The 19,671-nt window shown below is 38.4% G+C and overlaps 1 protein-coding gene across 1 annotated transcript in view; it reads right to left on the reverse strand.

Moving 5' to 3' along the window:
* The window catches only part of RIMS1 (regulating synaptic membrane exocytosis 1), a 448,078-nt gene that overhangs the window by 113,054 nt on the left and 315,353 nt on the right, over positions 1–19,671 (reverse strand). The window contains 3 exon segments of the mRNA XM_032484440.1: positions 6,683–6,766; positions 14,587–14,676; positions 19,218–19,280. Of these exon segments, the coding sequence (XP_032340331.1) occupies positions 6,683–6,766; positions 14,587–14,676; positions 19,218–19,280 (237 nt within the window).

Genomic DNA, 19,671 nt, shown 5'->3' on the forward strand with positions numbered 1-19,671 from the left:
GGAGGAGAGGGGCAGAGGAAGAAAGTCTGCAGGCCCAGGAGGGATGTGAGCTCCAAATAAAAAGTAGTCTGTCGTTTGCAGAAATTTATGCTTGGCCCCAAGTGTGCTTAGAGACTGGGAGAACCCAGATCCTTTTTCTCATCTTCAGAAAAGCAAGAGCCAAAGGAGAACTCAGAGTCAGGCCAATTCATGAAACTCACTGTCACAGAGGGTTTTCACTCATTCATTCACTTGTTCATTTCGCATGTATCTGTTGAGCATGTATCTGTCTGTTCTGGTGCTTGGACTATGTCTGTGAACAAAACAGACCAAGATTTCTGCCTTCGAGCCATTTGTATTTTACTGGTAGAAGGCAAACAATAAGCACAAACGACCAAAAACCCTCAACCAAGCAAAGCATACAACATGTCAGAAGGTGATAAATGTTAACGACAATAGCAGTAAGTAAACTGGGACAAGGAGGCTCAGAAATGTAGGGGAGGGCCAGGGTGTGGGGGACAGGCGCAGGCTGCAGGTTCCAGTAGGATGCTTGGGGAGGTTCAGGCGACAGGAAGCAGACCAGAAAGGAAAGTGTGGAGAGAGCAGAGGCAGAGGACGAGAGTCTGAGGGTGGAGGGCAAGGGGTGTGTGGAATCTGGCGGGTCTTGGTGCCAGTGTGCCACCTCTGCATGATGAAAGGCTGACAGACATCTTTTAGAATGTGTCTGCTTCTCTCCGACCCCTTGTAATTTCTAGTCATCTGTCTAGACCCAACAGAGATGTTATTTCTTCTATAAAACCTTCAACTCTCCCTCTTCTCATCCCTAAAACTTAATGGATTCATACAGTAGACTGATTATCACAGGAACTGATGATGGTCACGATGACAACCATTATGACACAAATATCTAGCATGTACTAAGAACTTGCTGCATTATCTCATCGAATTTCACCCATCCAATGAGGAAGGTCCTACTCTTTCATCCTTTTTAACAGCAAGGAGATTGAGGCTTAGAGAGGTTAAGTAATTTGCTCCAACTCACACAGTCCTTACATGTTAACCTATGAGACAAACTCAGAGTCCATAATCTCAATACTGTTGAATGCATTATATCTTTGGCAAAAATGACACTGGAACACAGTGGCTAACAGCATGGATTCTAGAGCCAGTGTAGGCTTGAGCTCCATTCTGCTTCTGACTAGCTGGGTGATTTCAGTTAAGTTACTTAACCTCTCTGTGCCTCAGTTTTTCCCATCTGCAAAGTGGCAAGAAAAACACTACCACCTCTCAGACTTGCTAATTCCATTTCAGTATTAATTAATATTTTCAGTTTTTGTTTTATTACATAAATAAGGACTTGGAGTGGTTTTAGCATTACTTAGAATAGCAAGAGAAAAATGCTATAAAAGTATTATTTAAAATGATAATCATATATATTTGTTTCTTGAAGGTAAAGACTCTTATTCATCAAATTCAAACATGAATAACTCAAAGAGGATCAAACTCAGAGTCAGTGCCCATGACTGGATGATAGATATTCATGTAGAAGTTAATGCATCTAACTTCTGTTTTTTGTTTTTAATCCTCTTATTAAGGGTGTCCCCCGATTTTTCTCTTCAAATGCCATAGAAACTTATTTTACTGAAGATTCTTCTAGAGTTTTCTACAAACGACATGCCCTTATAATTCTTCTAACCACTTAAAAGAATCCTCAAATTGAATTAAAATGACATACAGTTAATTGTAATAATTCAGTGTAAAGCAAAAATAGAGGAGAAAATAGAAAATTCTGTCTCTTCTACTCCAAATCCCAAGTTATAGTTATGAATATAATGCATTTTAAAAATTAATTTGGAGGGGGGAGGTAATTAGGTTTATTTATCTATTTATTTAATGGAGGTACTGGGGCTTGAACCCAAGACCTTGTGCATGCTAAGCATGCAGTCTACCACTGAGCTGTACCTTCCCCCCTTGTACTGTATATTTTAAATACAGCTCTTTCTTGGAATAAATAGAGTTTATAATATATGTAAAATAGGAAAGGTTAGAACAGTCAATTTATGTTCATGTATGATACTACTAAAGCTACTGATCACGTAATCATAAAACGAACAGTGTGGAATGAATCACCTTCTACCTTACAAGAGTCTCTCCTAAGTTCCTTACGGCCAGGAACTGTGTCTGTTTGGGTCATGACTGTTAACAGCAATACCCAGCACAGAGTAGCTTCTCAATAAATAGTTGTTGAATAGGTGGCTTCAAAAGTAGTATTTTGAGTATTATACTGGAACTCGAGAGTCTAAAAAGTTTTAACATGTAAAAACTTAACTAGGGTTATAAAATTCAGTTTACATCAAATCAAATGAATTCAGACATAAAACTCTGCATTGTTTTCTGGTCTTTGGTAAAACATAAAATACCATAAATAAGAAATGTCCTCAGTTACCGCTTTATGCATAACGAAGTGTCAGTCAAAATTACTGGTCCAATGGATGCTTATCATGATGCAACAAGGCAGCGTGGACTCAGTTTTAGATTCTAAAGGGATAGGATTCAGCTAGTCTATCGACAATTACCTAAATCTACAGACAAGGAAGATGAGTTGCAGAGAGGTTAAGTGATGGAGAGGACACCATCCTCCTGTCCCCATGTCCTGTGTTCTCTGTCCACTCTGCCATCCAGTGACCTTGAACAACTGCATGTTTACTGGAGGGGTCATTTGATAAACACAAACACAACAGAGCTACATATTTCCATCATATCTTATTTACTTGGGGTTTTAACATGTTTTCTGTTCTCCTAAAATGTTATTATTTTATTATTCATAAAGAAGATGTCTTTGGTTTAGACATGCAAGAATCAGAAATCCTGAGTTTTTTCTTTACTTCACAACTTCTAGTTGTGTGATTTTGGCCTTATGTTTCCTAGTTCACAGGGCACAAATGAAGTTCCTTAAATGCTATAAAGGTCCATTCCAATGTAAGGTATTACAATAATTACTGTATTATTAAACTGAAGCAAGAGTAATAATCACAAGTGGGGGTGTCCACATTAAATCTAATTTTCTTGGTGTTCCATTTTCAATTATTATTCTCTATTTATGTATGAAGACTCATAAAATGTGCTAATGAAAAGAAAGGCAACTGTTAAAATCTGTTTCTGTGCTCTTTTTCTTTCCTCATCGATAACTAAATTCAGTCAGAGCAATTCCCTGAAGACACTGGTGAAGACAACTTTTCTGGAGATCTTAGACAATTCTAAAAGTGTGAAACTAATATGTTACTAAAATGAAAATATGCTATGTTTTGTTTTGGGGAAAATGTAATAAATTCTACCACATAATGTTTCAATTATAATTAATATTGATGTTCATAAGAATACTTCTGTATCTCTCCTGGTTGACTACCAAGATGGCTTAATGTGAAATGCAGACCTCTATCATCTTGCTTCCTCATAAGTTGAGGAAGAAACAAATTAAATTTAGATAGAATCTACCTAAATAAGAAATGTTCGTATGCAGTGAGATGGGTTCAGGCCATTAAGATACATTCACCCTTTTGTTTATTATTGACATTTATGTATATGACTATAGACATTAAATAGACTCACCAAGTATTTTAGTACATAGCTACATTTCATTCATTCAAATATAGGACTTTTTTTGAAAAGCACAGATAAGAAAGGATGTTATGAAGCAAACAAAAATGATTAGTAATGCACTGAATTCATAAGTGATTCCACGTTAACTCTGCATCTATGTGGCAACTGTCATGAAATCTGGAAATGAAAAAGTGGGTGATTTCTTCATCCCAGAAATATTCTCAATGTAGAAAGAATCTGTCTACTTTGAATAAAAAGAAACCACCGGATACTGCTGCTTCCAAGTGACAAGTGTAGAACACTATAGAAATCTGGTTATTTGCAAAAGAAATCAGAGCTACATTAGCAGAATAATTCAGGAATTAACTTAAAATGCAGTGGGACACTTTACTTGCACTAATCATTTAAAATTCTGGAATACTGGGTTATTTTATCAAATATTTTCCATGTTTAAGTTAAAACAACAAATTGCATCCTTAAAAATATCATGTACTCTGATGCAAAAATATTCTTAATCAAAACATTGGAGTCAATAAGTTTAAGCTAATAAAGTATTAAAACACATCTGAAAATGTACTAAGTAAGAAAATATTTTATCACCTCATATTTATTAGAAAACGGTCAATATCAAAACTTTTTTTAAAAATTAAAAAGGATATATGGTGTTCTTTTGAAAAAATACTTTGCAGAATGTTGAATTAGATGATAATAAAAGTAATAATAATAGTAATTTATACTTGCCTTTCACAATTAGGGATGATTCATTTAATTGTAAACACTAAACTCAGGACCTTGATACTTCAGGGAGTCTATTAAAATACATTTTTCTAACTCACTACTCATAAATTTTGCTTAGTTTGAAGCCACAAGTAGATCTCCATTTTATTAAGATTTATAACAGACTTATGTACACATAGGCTCATAAAAGTTGCTATTTATATATTGAAATAATGTCATTTACAAATAAATACTTTGTTATTAGAATGATGATTCTTAAAAGTTTCAACATTTTTAGTAATAAAACTGCAAGAAAACTTTCAGTAGAATTTTCAACTTAAAAACAGAATTTTCAAGTCAAAAACATTCCCTGGGGTTACAAGTTCATATACTGTTTCTTCATCACTGTTTTAAATAATCCTACAACTTCTAGGAAAATTCCTGGATCTAGATAAACATGCTTCCATGTTAATTCCAAATAAAGCTATGGTACCATGTGAGATGATATTAAGATTTCTTACAGTTAAAATTAAATTATGAAGAAACGGTACATTAAAAATTGTGTGTGTGTGTTTGTACACACGCCTACTATGAGAAATAAGACAGCAATTCAATGTTTTCCAACTTACTAAAAAGCTCTCTTAAGTAAAAATTTACTTTTTATATTACTATGCTATTTTTAAAATAATCCAATATACCTTGATACGAGATGTCCAAAGACTGACTATATAAGTTGTCATTGATTTTACAATTTCTTTTAGCTACTACTGACCTAGGGCAAAAGCCACCTGATGCCCAGATTCTCAGGAACATTCACTGTCTCCAAATCTGATGCCATGTTCTCTTCATTTGCAAATTGGTAGAAACTTCTGAATAAGTAAATAAAGCTAATAAGGGGTGAAATGCAAGGGTTAAGTGTTCCCAAATGGTTGGCATGGTTACCTATGAATTAAGCATCACTTGAGTAGTAATCTCTCTCTGAGTGGTGGAAATCTCTCTCCCATTTTTATGGGCATTTAGGATTTTAATAAAAGCTCGTGTAAATAATATTCTGTTCCCTACAGTAATAAATCATAGTATCAAGCCATGTAAAAATGTACTTCCTTTGGTTGAACATAGAATTTATTTACAAATAAGCCACAGTAGAAAAGCAAAATGAATGTTCAGAATTACGTTAATAGGAAGAGTTTCTGTTAATAATCTCACCTAAAAGGACCATTTCTGCTTCTAAAATCTACCTTTAAAATTATATAGAATCTATGAAATCAAATATCATAATTGATTTGTATGTCATTAAAAGGCAACTAATTTTCAATCTACCTTCATTGCACATTTGTAAGAACTGAAACTACTATTTGGATTTCCATGTTGCTTAGTCTACACCCAGATAAACTTACATTTATGTTCATTACAAACAGCATCTTATTTAACTGTCTTAAACTCTAGCAGTCACTACTACATAAGGTGAAACCCAGAGCTGTCTTTTATAAAAGGAAATCCTACGTTCCTTGATGGTCATGACAGTGCTTTACTTAAACACCGTTGTGACTCTCACCGTTAGAATACTGCACACAGTAGGGGAACAGGAAACATTGTGTTGATTGAATTTCTGCTTAGACCAGAAGGAAAGCTGCCAAAACACCCCAGAACTTTTTGTGACAGGTTAGGAAAAGATATTTAAAGATATGGACCACATATAACCACCATAAAACAGGAGAAGTGGGTTAACTGCACCTGAGACAGATAACAAAGCAATGGAAAAAAGACATCGCGGCACTTCCGAATTACAGCGTGAAGTTGATTCGAAGCTCTGATAGTATTTTTAAAAACCTACCTTGATCATTGACCCTAGCCCTTAACAATGTTTGGCACAAAGATACTATGCATAAAACATATAAGAACCAGGTATTCCACCTTAAATCAGGTAACATACCCCAAGGCCTAAACGTCATTATTAGCGAAACGAGACAACCAAAATCAAACCATCAACCGATGTAAGAAAGAGCAGGTTCTGTGATAGACTTTTAATACGTTTTAAAGCACCTGAGAATTTTAACTTATTCAAGTGCAAACAAAAACAATAGTCAAATATGTTTCCAGAAAATCAGAACACTTAACGAATGCACGTTAAGACAGAACTCTCCCGCTGGGTCTGACTTTACTGTGTTTAAACCATGCCACATGCATGGTACCCTCATTTCAGTAAAGATTCTGAGGTGCTTTATCAGATAGAGGTGGATGCATTTACTTTTGGAATCACAGCATCTTTGACTGTGGCCCCTGGAAGGAAGGCGTCATAACCACATTGTTCTTAGTTATTACCCTTTACTTGGTGGCCTACAAGCCCCTGGAGGCCACTTGTCTGTGAGGAAGGGGTGACTAGTACCTGTCATTCTCCGGAGAGGCATGCTGGATTTGAATCCTGGGGCTACGAGGCCGTCTCCTATCTAGGGAGGGGGACCATCTACCCCTGGTTGCCCAATGAACGAGACAGGAAAAAACAGGACATTTAGTAACTCCTAAAATAAAAGAATATATGGAACAACAGGACTGGAAAAGCACCTCAAGAAGGCAAAGTGTAGAGTCTTGGCTCCATCATGCACTCTTCATTTTTATAAGCCTTGGAAAGATCAATAAAATTGTAAGAAAATAAAACTTGTAACCTTACATGAGACTAGAGAAACACAACTTATTTGGGAAGATGCTTGAAATCTATTAAGTGTAGTTTTTGTTCTTTTAAATGGGCTTGGGTATGTAGACATACTTACACAGACTCACCAATATGTATAGAACTTTAAAAAGTGATTCCTTAAGATTCTGGATGATGTCTGCATAAAATAGGTTTAATAAGCTGTCAATGCTGATTTGATGCAAGGCTTTCAAATTATCAGCTAAAGTGTCAAAAAATTAGGTGTGAGGATTTAATACGAAGCAGAAATATGGTCACAGTTTAAGTGAAGGGAAGAAGCATGCTCTTTATTCTAGAAACAGTAACATGAAGAAATAATTCATGGAAATATTATTGGCAAAGTCTTCAGTTTTCTTGGGGAAAATTGCAGGGTAAATAACTGAAGTTAAAAAACTGTGAGTCCAAAACACTGATGGGTGGAAGTGGGAAATACAGGTAAAATGCCACGGTCACAAGCACCACCTTTAAAAAATTCTGCCAATCTTTACTGGCAAAAGTACCTTTCAGTTGACAAACGGTTGTTTCCTTATTTCAGCATTTACACTGATACTGTTCTGGGGATTAACAGGTAAATGAAAGTTTGAAACTTGGTTCATGCCTTTGATAAACGATCTCGAGATTCTGTCTGTGCATGAGCATCAATTACAAATAGCCAGTCAAGTACAGAAAAGAGGCATTAAGGGACTGAATAGGCTGGACCTGAAAATTTTAATACATTAGATATGAACATTCTCAGCAGGATAATTCCTCCGCATACGGGCTTCCTCACATGCAACAAGGGATAACCGCATGGTATGAAGGGCTCGTCTACCTATAAGACTTTATGATACTCTCAAGAAGATTCGCCCTGACATTTTTTAAGAAGCCATCCTTTTGGCCATTAATAACTGTGGCTTCGTAGATTTATGGGACGATCTGGACAAAAATAGCCAAGGAGTATCAGCACGTGACCAGGATCTGTGACATCAGCAGGTGTTTAACTCTGAAAAGTCCCTTGGGACCTTGTGCCTCATCAGTTTCAGATGGATGGTCCCAGCAGGGGTCATGTCAGGCTTTGAGAGAGTGGTGAATCAAATAAAGATACTCAATGGCCAAAGCTGGGCAGAAGAGAAAACTCTGTGGCATGTCCTCTTGAATGTGTTACATGTGTGTGAAATTAAAAACATGTGCATTGATTCTAAATTATTTCATTATTGCGTATTATTTAAACAGTTGGTCAATACATTCGGAATGCTTTAAAATATGTCTTTTCACTTGACTGGCAGACAGGCTAAAGAAAAAAATATTTCTCAGGGAGATGAAAACAATGACACTTCCAGTGTTTTTCACATGAAATCATACTCAGTCATGATCAAACTTACGGCGTTATTTGAAAACACAAATATAGAATTAAAGTGTTTTTCTTGAAACATTGTTTTCAGGTAATGAGTAATGTTAATTTGCCACGATTATGAGAAACCTTGCTTCCTGAGGCAAAATTCCAGTCCTCGTGTTTACTGAAACACAAAAGTAAAGAAAAAAACTAAAGAAAAATGCTATAATTATGAAGCATGCAGTAAAAGCTATGGAGGAGAAAGGTGTACATTTAGAAACAAGCCATTATGAATGCAAGCTAGTCAAACGTAACTTTAAAAGAAATATTTAGCATGATACAGGCACACCTGCATGCTCTAAGTGCTTCCCAATATGCTGATACGTAGTACCAATGAAAGAAATCTGTTTGCTTTTCTTTCACATCTTGGAAACCATGAGAGAAGGGTCAATTTTCATCCAACTTTTGTCCAAAGAACAGATATTATGTAAGTTTTAATATCATGCATTTGTGAGCTTTAAATAAACTAGTGTTTCATATGTTTTTAAAACAGGTACAACTTCTTTATCTTTTTCTCCTCTCACACAGAAGTAAGGGATCAAAAGAGAATCTTCATTCCCTTATTACTGAGCAAAACACACAGTGTTACCTTCCATTTTTGTGCCACCAGCTAACATGGCAGACTGTGCTGGTGGGACTGACCATGAAGTTGAATTAAAACAACCCTTTCTTGATTTCTCTTTCCAAACCATCTTGCAAGTTACATTAGCTAGTTGCATTATTAGTACTCTAATGTCAGGTATTCTAAATGCATTCATTCAGGAACATCTACTTGTTGGGAGCCCAGCCCTTCCCCTGTGCTCAAAACAGGAGGAAAAGGTCGCTGATGGCTGTGGGATTCACCGACGGGTTGTGGGCTCCCTGAATAAGGGAACTGTTCTGTTTTGTTTTTTGTTTTGTCAGTTACATCAGCTATGCCCACACAGAATAAGTGATCAATAAATGTTCGTAAATATTTAAGTAGATAATAAGGAGATAAGAATTGGGGTACTACTGGTAAGAAATAATGAGAAACTTAACCAATAAATCAACGGTGGGGACAGGACCACTGATGAGATACAGAGGAACCAGAATTAAGGGTCCTCAGTAAGCAATTCAATGGTTCCTACGTTGTGACTTTTACCCAGGCACTGATACACCTTAAAACAAATGTGTGTGTTTAAATGTGTAATTAGTGTATGTGTTTGCAAATGTACACACCTTTCAATGGTGCATTTCTCCTGGCAGAACATGCCTAAGCAGCTAACTCATCCAAAAGAGAACTTACACGGAAGTGTAAATCATTCATTCCATAAGCAGCATGAGTGAAGAAAAAATAACGTATTTGGGGAAGTACTGTAATATTGGAAACCAAGCCCGAACAGAGGAGAGAAGTGATCACATTGTATGTGTTTTCACTGTCTATTCCCACTATTCATTTAGTCCTTTAAAACATTTTCCCTAATACTATTTTAAATTGAAATTAATGTGGGTACTTATAGTTTGAAATAAGGTTTATTTATTTCAATAAGATTCACATTGTTAAGTTTTAGGGAGGAACTGACATTCTCTTAGGCCTCGCATTTCCAAGTGGAGGGAATTCCCTTTAAGTCACGCTTCCTGCCCCTCTCTCCACCCCACAGAAGGAGGAGTGGGAACTCTGTTAAAAAAATCAAGCACAGGTGATTTAGCCCTTTCCAGAGTCCTTCCTCCAAATCAGTCTGCCGGCACACAGCCAACACTGCGGCAAACCAACCTATAAAAACAGCCTTCAGATGGAGGCCTGAGCCTGTGGGAGGAGCCTCTGGCAGTTCAGAAAACTTGGCTGATGGTGCAGGGAGTGATCAGCGAGCCTCCGGACCTGAGGTCGTAGCTCCGGACCCTGTTCATTATGTTTATGGTGGTAACTAGAGCTCCCACCTTCCACTTCACAATCAGACACAAACTGGGGGGCAGAAAACAGGGGTGTTTTTAAGTTCCCCCCTAAGTCCCCAAACTGAGCATTTACTAAGTAAAAAATAATAATGTTATCAAAGGAGGCAGCAGGGATGAATTGGGTGTGATCCCTGCCCTCAAGGAGTACAATACAGTGGAAGAAACACACGACTAAGTAAGATACAATGGGTTTTAATAGACACATATAGCGTTACCTGGGCCCAGAAAAGAAAGTGAATAATTCTAAGTGGGAGAAAAAAAAAAAAAAGGAAGCATGTGGGGGAGTCAGGGGGAGAGGTTAAGAAAAGTTTGCAAAAGATACAGTTATTTGACCTCCCTTTTTGAAGAATGAGTAGAATTTTTAGGCAGACAACAAAGGGAAGAGGGTACTTTAAGAGAAAGAAAACTTGAGACAAAAACTAATAAAGACAATGAACAGAGCTCATGAGAAATTAACCGGGTGAGAGGGACACCGGAAGTGGGGAGGGATCGTTTCTTAGGAGATTCTCAAAGGAGAAGCGAGAGGATTTCCTGTCTCATTGAGTGAGAAGGAGACGTGCTTCCCGATTACGTGGGCAGTCACATGTCAAGGCCACCCAACCAGGAGGAAACTGAGGAAGAGAAAGCACTTTGCTGAAAAAGGATGCAAGGGGAGATAGTGAATATGATTTAGACACTTAGATGTACACGGGGTCTGGAAAGCACTTAGAAATTTAAACCGAGTTTGCAGGGAAGTTCTGACCTGGCCAGTGACAGTGGTGTGTGGTCTTCATTATGCAAAGAGTGGGAACTTTTGATAGCAATATAGTTTCAGAGATGGAATGAGTTTCCTCAGAGGATGAAAACTGAGGATGAAGGTAAGAGAATACATATTTTATGAGACAGGGGTCCAGGGGAAGGAAGCCTGCTGAAGGAGGCTGTCGCAGCACAGAGGCACCAGGAAACTTGTAGAGGGCGCTTAAGAAAGGAGAGGTTCAGGAGGCAGGGTGGTGAATGCAAAAGGTTGTAAGATGCTTCTCTGTATGATTAGGGAGTTGTGTCCTTGGTGGTGGGGTTTTAGCACAGTGGTAGGGCAGTGGGAGGGAGTAGGCATCAGGTTGCAGGATTCACCGGGAAGTAAAAAACGGAGGCAGTAAGTGTAGACTACTCTTCGGTGAGCCTTTAGTAGAGCTATGCTTTCCCTAAAGGGTCAGGGGAGAAGACATCACATCTGAGAAAAGCAAACATTCTTCTGAGGCTTTAAAAATCAGAGTCTCCTAACATTTAAGCAAGATTCTGTTTTAAAACCTGGGAGAGGATAGGTTAGCAACAGGGCTGTCACTCACTCCTTCCCCAAAAGGGAACAGAAAGGGGACTGATGCCCTCACGCTGAGCCTGATATGGAGGAAGGAAAGTACAATGACCTTGATCAGACCTCCTCGGAAACAGGCAGGGGTACTTGCTAGTGAAAGGATAAAAGAGAGAGAGTCCTTATCTGACAGATATCTTCAGTAGGATGAACTGGTCTTTCTAGATCTCCCACTATCAATGAACCCAACATTTCTTGACTTACGGGTCATGACTGGATTGGGTTACTAACGATTTTTGCTATTTGTGTCATCAAAAGAACATGATGGAGGGGCTCAAACATGGAACTGACTTCCTTTGCGAACAGGGCTTCCAACACGGGCCCCTCTCAATATTCATCTGTTAACCTGGACCAAGTCACCCTAATGAGGGAGAAAAGGGGGCTCTGGTGGTTTTAGAATCCTTTAGGAAAAGAATATACTACCCACACCTGGCGCTCCTTTATCTTGGAGTCACTAGTGAGTGTGGTGTTGGGGACTGAGTCTGCTTTAACGATTTCATTCCTAGTGTATCAACACAGAACTCGGTTTCCTTTAAAAGTTAGTGAGGATACTTCAGAAAAAGGCATTAAGTAGGTATATAACAGCATATAAATGTTCATCCAAATGGTTCAGATTCAGCAGATGGTTTAATTCTAATAGGTTAGAGGCTGTGGAAATATGTGACTACTTCAAGAAGAAGAAATTACGTTTATAACACCTTTTCTCTAACATTTTATCTACTATGTAAATATTAGGCATTAAGCAGCTCTCCGGTCAACCAGAAAAATTAAGTAATCTGGAAAACTCCTGAAGCTTCCCTCTTCCTACTCTCTTCATGTTCTGTCTGGGGACTTCTAGGTGCACCTTCCAAAGAGAACAAAGTCCCCATCCTGTTACGTCCTGTCTCAAAGCTGCCCAGAGGTGTGTGCACAAGAGGGCAGCTTCCTCCATCCCACCCAGTACGCAACTACAGCTCATGCAATTATCCTGATGAAAACTTCTCTCACTTTATTTCCTTCTTGACAAGAAAGTGACCCCAACAAATTAAAGATCATTCATAACACGAACCCCTGTCCTCTGTCATTTTTTAAGGGAAAAATGTCTTGTTATTCAATATACAGAGTGAATGTAGGTCTCGATCATATTTTTTCTTCTTCTATCGAAGTGTACTCAGACTTCACTATGACCCATAAAATAATGGTGGTCAGACTATTTGTCTGCAGGCTGACCTGTTTGAAGAGTGCTATCTGAGAGATTAAATTCACCAGTGCACAGATTTGTGAGCTCTATGATTTCAGCATAACATAAAGCACATGCCAAGTGGGCTTCGGCATAAGGAGAAAATTGTGCTGTCCAATATGGCAGTCACAGACCAGGCACTGTGACAAAAGGAATGCAAAAGATCTCACTAACAGGTGTTAACTGACTAGATGCTAAAATGGCAGTATTTCAGGTATCTACTAAGGTATTAACGTTGATCCCCCTTTTTTAATATGGCAAGCAGAAAATTTTAAATCATGCATGTGGCTCAAATTACATTTCTGTTAGAAAGTACCAATATAGACGCTATTCAGAATGTCAAGGTGGTGTTATAGTCACAAGAGTCCACTGACTTCAGCAATTCTATCCTTGCAATTCTGACCAGAAACATCTAAAGAAATAATAAAAACTAAAAAAACAAGGAAAAGTATGTTTCTTGCTACTCTTGTATTAATTTTTTTGAGGGGGGGAATATGTAACAAAAGAGAATAATGAAACAATTCCCATTGTGATTTTAGAAGAGACTGTAGTCATGTCAATCAAAATTTCTATTAAAAGCGTAAAGGAATACAAAGTGTAAGTTAGACTCCATTGTTTTCTGAAGAATTTTGCAAATATAAGAGAATATAAAATTAAATTGTAGTTTTTTTTAGTAGATTTTAATGAAGACACTAAACATGAGTATGCCTACCTGTACCTATTACTCAAATCTAGAAATAAACATCTCATAAATAAATGAATAGAATCAGACTAGAGAGACTGCTAAAGAAAAGCTTTAAGCAGCCTTAGAAGAAGAGGAAAAGTAGGTTACATTAGCACAACTAAATGTTTTTCTTCAGGATTTGTAAAGCGGTAGCATGCATATTTCCAGCGAATGACTTCTAATCGAAAAGAGATAACAATCGTAACTGAGACTGTTCATTATAACCAAGTTTGCTGGAATAGAAAGTTCCAGCACAATGGAAAAATTAGCTGCTCACAATTAGGAGAGAATAATACATAATCGTGGAATACTTTCACATTAAAATAAGAATTATTTATTAATCATTTAAAAGCCTTAAGCAAAATTATATATGGGTGCATAAAATGTGCATTTATTTTTGTAAGGCACCAGAAAATCTGTGGATAAATATACCACTCTTGGGTTGTCAAAATATAATTTAATGCATAATGTGATCTAGACCAAGGAGCAAGTTGATTAAAAAATGAACACAGATGCACAAGGGAAGTACTCTGTTTAAATCAAACGAGCGTTTTGAGTTTATGGAAGATTGCTGTTAAACTTACAAAGACTATTCATTGGTGGAACTAACAGGAAAGTGATCACCCCGTTCAGATTACTCACTGGACCTTCCGACAATATCAGCATACTGAGGGCTCCCTGAGCGGGTGTAAATAAAAATGCTGAACAGCAACCAAAGGGAGGAGCGGCAGCCAAAAGCAGTTACAAATCACAGCACACCGTGTGCAGCAACATCCATGGGAATATGTGTATGTGTCCCCTCGGGCGCATCCACGTACACATATCTCTACGCAGACGTGCACAGTAAGGGCGCGGGGCGGGGTGAGCAGAGATGTCGACAGTCAGCAAAGTGAACGCGGATGAACACACCTGGGAGACTCACAGGAAACAACACAAAGTGATTGGGTAGAAAAAGAAAAAGAAAAGAAAAAAAAAAGGCACCAGTACAAAATGATAGGAAATTAAGAAAGTCTTTATTGTATACCTTTCTCGTTCTGGTGAATGCAAACTAGTGTCTGGTCTCAAGCAGTTGGTGCTAGCACTCCTAGCCCTGTCAAGGGAGGGTTGCAGGTCACTAGTGCATGCATCCAGGGGTAGAAGAGAAAGACAGAGAAAACAGAGAAAGGAAGACCGTGTTAGAGTCAAGCATACAGTCCTGCCCCCTTTCCACAACGTGCAGAATCCCTGCGGTTCGGTTCATCGGGGTGGGAGAGAGCTGACAGGGAGACAGTGCCCACGTTTGTTTAGAACATGAAACTAAACAAAGATTATGCTTGGATGGCTTTGCATAATTTCATTTTTAAAAGGGTCTCAGACTGAAAATAAAATGAGACTAAATCACTAGGTATGAAATAAACAGTAGAAACATAAAACAAAACTGGATCACGGAAAGCACTAAAACAAGATGCCTAGAACTTCGTTACCGAGAACGGATGCCACACCAAAACAAAATGAAGGACAGCAGAGGAGAAGAGTCATACGGCTCGACTGCTTTGGTTCACAACACCAGACGAGGGAAGTGGAAGGAACGACTTCCAAACGTTCTTACCCAACCAATATTTCATCGGTAAATCTCAGTACTCTCGAGGGAAAGCACTGATGAAGGGGAAAGTCCTGTCTAGTCACTGCTTTGCTGTTAGTACGTGCAGGCAGAACTGAGCTTCACAAAGCAAAATCATCCAGAAATAAAATAATACAAAATTAATCACTGTAATGAAAATCCAGCAAGTGAAACAACAAACAGACGACAAAGAAGACAACAGCTAGAAGTCTGGTCTTCAAGTGAGGAGATTCCACTTAGATGTTCTACACTAGGTTTTATAATTAATATTCTAGACGAGGCTTTATAATTAAAACTATTTTTAGACATCATGAATGTTTCTCTGTGTATAATTAATTTTAAGAGGAGATGCTAATGCTCTATTGGAATGTAAATTGCTATTTTTAGTAGGGAAGGGATTAGGGGTTAGTTTATAACTGGGGCTCACTGTTAAGACTCTTACCTGTAAATATTCCAGTGAGAACAGTTCTCTAATAAAGGCATCTTGGGCGGTAATGTTTTATAGCGCCTAACAAGATGTCTGGACGTGGCAACACAGACACGCAGGAAACAGAAAAATATATAGGAAGCAAATTTGATTAGGATATGAAAAAAGCAGGAAGCTATAAAGCTACAAACACAGAAGGAGCTTTTGCTTTTTTTTTTCTCTCAGAAGAACCACAATAAAAAGGTCAGATTAGAACGATTAAATATGAAATCATAGACATGTTTTCAGTTAAGATAAAGATTCAAAAGTTTCCTAGCCTTCATCAGAAAAAGAGCTGCTAACTGCAGGTGATAAATTAACCAACATGAAATTTATTATTTGATCCCTGATTTAATATCATACCTGCTTCTATGGAAGGAACAACACATAGCTAAGAGTGTGATTCAAATAATTTATGTAATCAGGGAATTAAAATGTGACTCGAAGTTAATATTCTAGTAACAAGCAAAATGTGGGCCAGCGTTGCAGGGCTGAGGCTGGTGCCGGTGCCAACTATGGTGAAGGGGTGCCTGCCGGGGAGTTCTTTCCACTGATCAGCTTCTGAATACAAACCCAACATCAGGTAACGTTAATCATCAGAACTTGGGTGAGAAGGGCATTGGCTACGAACCAGAATATGAATTCTGATTTGGCAGAAGATGGCAGACACGAGGCCCGGCATCCTCTGAATTCCTTTAGGGCCTATGTGGGCTCCTGGGCTGTCTGTGCCACCAAGGTCAAGGCAGGTCCTGTCAATTAATTTTTTTGATAATTTAATAATGTCTCCACAAACTGAGCTGTTGATAATGAAAATCTACTGTCCATTTTGGCTTACATTATAGCATGACAAATTGGGAAAGGAATAAACATTTGCGGAGGACATACAAAGACTCAAATACCCCACGGGTTCACTCGTGTTTATAGTAATGGTTGAATCAGGGAATCTCTTAAAGCTTTGGTTTAAAAATGAGTGCCATATCTGAGCACAGATGGACGACGTTTTCAGTGAAGCAAAGGATTCAGTCTGCTTTCCAGACAGTAAGTTCAACTCCTAAGCTTCGGCAGCCATCTTCAGCAAAAGGCTGCTCTGTAACTTTTCTAAACAATTGGTTCAAAAGTGATTTTCTTTTGGAAACACTCTAATCGGGGTCAGCAGAGAACAGGAAACAGGAGAAAGGGCACACAGTTTATAGTATGAAGGTCCACGTTCCTGTCTTGGCTTTGCCATTTATCGGCTATGAGCCTGGGTAATTCAAGTCACGTCTTTTTCTACATCCAGATCTGGGGGAAGTAACGATCCTTAACAGGCATGCTGTGAGGGTTAAATGAGACACAGGAACGGAATATCTAGGATGTAGGAAGGCAGCCACAGCATCTTCTGTACACCACCACTTTCTCAGGACATGTACTAAAAACAGCATTTGGTGATGATAATAATGAGGAGGAAAATGAACTAAATAATAGGAGACAGATTCCTTTAGCACAGGACTTTCATATGCTGTGCACAGAAAATCTCCAGGGAGTGGCTAATTCATTTGCAAAGTCTCCAAAAATCTGTTTGACTCAGAAGCTCTTTTATGGGTTGAATTTTGCACAGGACCAGCTCCTTAGAAATACATTTTTGGAAGAATTAATTTAATGGGAAACATCAAAGAGACCTGACTTTGAATCCTTGCTCTGTTACCTATCAAATTAAACTTTCTGAGCATCTTTCCTCATCTGGAAAATGAGGATAATAATATTCATATCATACAGTTATTGTCAGAAAGTTGAGACAAAATACATGAAATGATTAACACTGTGCTCGGTACTCAATGAATGTTATTTTCCTTGTTTTATTGGAAAGTAGTAAATCCACAGATTTTATTCTTAAAAGTCCTATGTGAATATGAGTATGACAGGATGGATTCTGAAAGTAAGACTGCACAAAATGATGAAACTACTAGCTTAGTATATTGTGCATGTCCTGGTAATTTACCTTGAGAAGCAGAATATAAGGGAAAGAAAAACAGTATTATTTAGTGATTCTATTCAGATGATTGGTGTGGTATGTTAAAAACATGCACACACTGAGGGCCAGGGACATACCAGGTGCCTGATAAATATCAAGTTTTTGTTTTGTTTTTGTTTTATAGTTGTAGTCACAACAACAGGACTCTGCGACAACTTTCTGAATCTAAACAAGTCATTCCTCTTCACCTATTTGTCAGGACAACGAACACTAAGGCTGGAGACCTTAGCATCGTAAAGGATTTGAGCTGACTTTTACAATGGTTATGATTTTATGTATTTTCCCCCAGTTTGCAAATGGAACTGACATTCCTCTTTTTCCCAGTGGCAACTGCAGTAATTGACACCAGGATCATTTTCTACGTGTGAAAAGTTCGTTCTTATTAGCACGTTGGATTCCTGAGCAGAAGCACGTGTCCACACAGATGCGAGAAGCCCTGTATCCGTCCCTATGCCACAGGGTTTCCAGGGGTGGCTCTTTCTTTCTCTCTTATTGACGTTTTATTGGCCAAAATATCTGAAAGAGTTTATCTGTGTGTTGATTTGTTTTTCCTTCTATGAACTCCTCACGGACAAGGAACCTGCACAGACTTGAGTTCTCTGAGTAATTTGCAAGAGGATTTATTTGGGATACAAGATCTCAGATGGAATTAGATGGAAATAAAGCATTAGATCCTAAGCTCCAATTTAGAGGAGAATATTACTTCCTCTTTCTGTCTCATCTTTCAAGAAGCATCATATTGTTACATGGCTTTCTGAGAAAGTCTGTCCTGTGGCATTTCTGACCTGGGGGGAATGGGACATGAAGGAAGGGAGGGTTTAGACATTAACAGGGCAAACATCCTCATTCTTTATCAGGAAGGAAGCTGATTCTCAACTATTAAAAATGAACCAGTAAAGCTCTGAATAACAGTAAACAGAACAGGGAGGTTATAGCTCAGTGGTAGAATAAGTACTTAGCATGCACAAGGTCTTGGTTTCAGTCCCCAGTATCTCCCTTAAAAAATATAAATAAATAACTAAATAAACCTATCTCATCTCCACCACAAAAAAAAAAAAAACCCAAAAGTGAATTAAAAAAAAAAAAAAGAATCTCAAGCAAACAGAATAAAAACAACAGTAGACTCCGAAAGGAAATTTAAAAAGGCTAAAACAAAGCAAAACTTAAAATCATGAAAACAATAACCTGCCACGCACAGCAGCTCAGACCTCTGGTGACTAGACAGGTGTGTGTGTGTGTGTGTATGGCAGGGTTGGGGTAAGAGGATGGCCAGACCGGGAGCATTTTGAATTTGAATTGCAGAAATCAGCTCCTCCATGTTTAGGAACGTGGAAACAGTTCCACGGAGGCTCACCTGTCTCTAGATTTTAAAGAGACAGGTAGAAAAGCAGTCTACTTGGATCAGAATTCAAAGACATATGCAACCTTTTCCACAACCCCCATCTCAAACAGGACCGTTTTTGGATGCTGGGGAAATTGATCTCACACGTGTGTGATGCGAGCACTGGGGGAGACAGGGCAGTCGAGTAGGAGGGAAGTTCAGCACAGACAGTCACCATCAGCAAGCCCCTTATTTACCTGGTGGTGTGTAGGCATTCTGCACTCCGTCCTCGTTTTGCTCTGGGAAGCATGAGAAGCTCACTTCACAGACAGGATGGGTGGCGAGTGAAACAGGGGAGTGATGAGGTGGTACATGACAGGGGGGGCGCCGATGGGATGCCGATGGCAACATGAAAAGGGAAGAAACCAGATTGTCTGCACTAGCGTATTTGCTTTGAGAGGTTCAACAAAAATAAACATGACAGTCGTTTGAAAAATATCAACCATCAAGTACAAACATCATGGTCAAAGTGCTAGCTGGTGCTGATGTGCTACTGTAGTTCACGGTGAGTTTTTAGAGTATTAAGACGAAACTGAACTGAACTGAACCTTCCCCAAATACGACATAGAGCCCAGTTTCCAATTCTAGACACTTGGGTCTCTTCATAAATTTTAAAAGGCATCTGGCCTTTCTGATACTGATGGGGACCCT

This window comes from Camelus ferus, chromosome 8, assembly GCF_009834535.1.
Source record: "Camelus ferus isolate YT-003-E chromosome 8, BCGSAC_Cfer_1.0, whole genome shotgun sequence".
Classification (NCBI taxonomy): Eukaryota; Metazoa; Chordata; class Mammalia; order Artiodactyla; family Camelidae; genus Camelus; species Camelus ferus.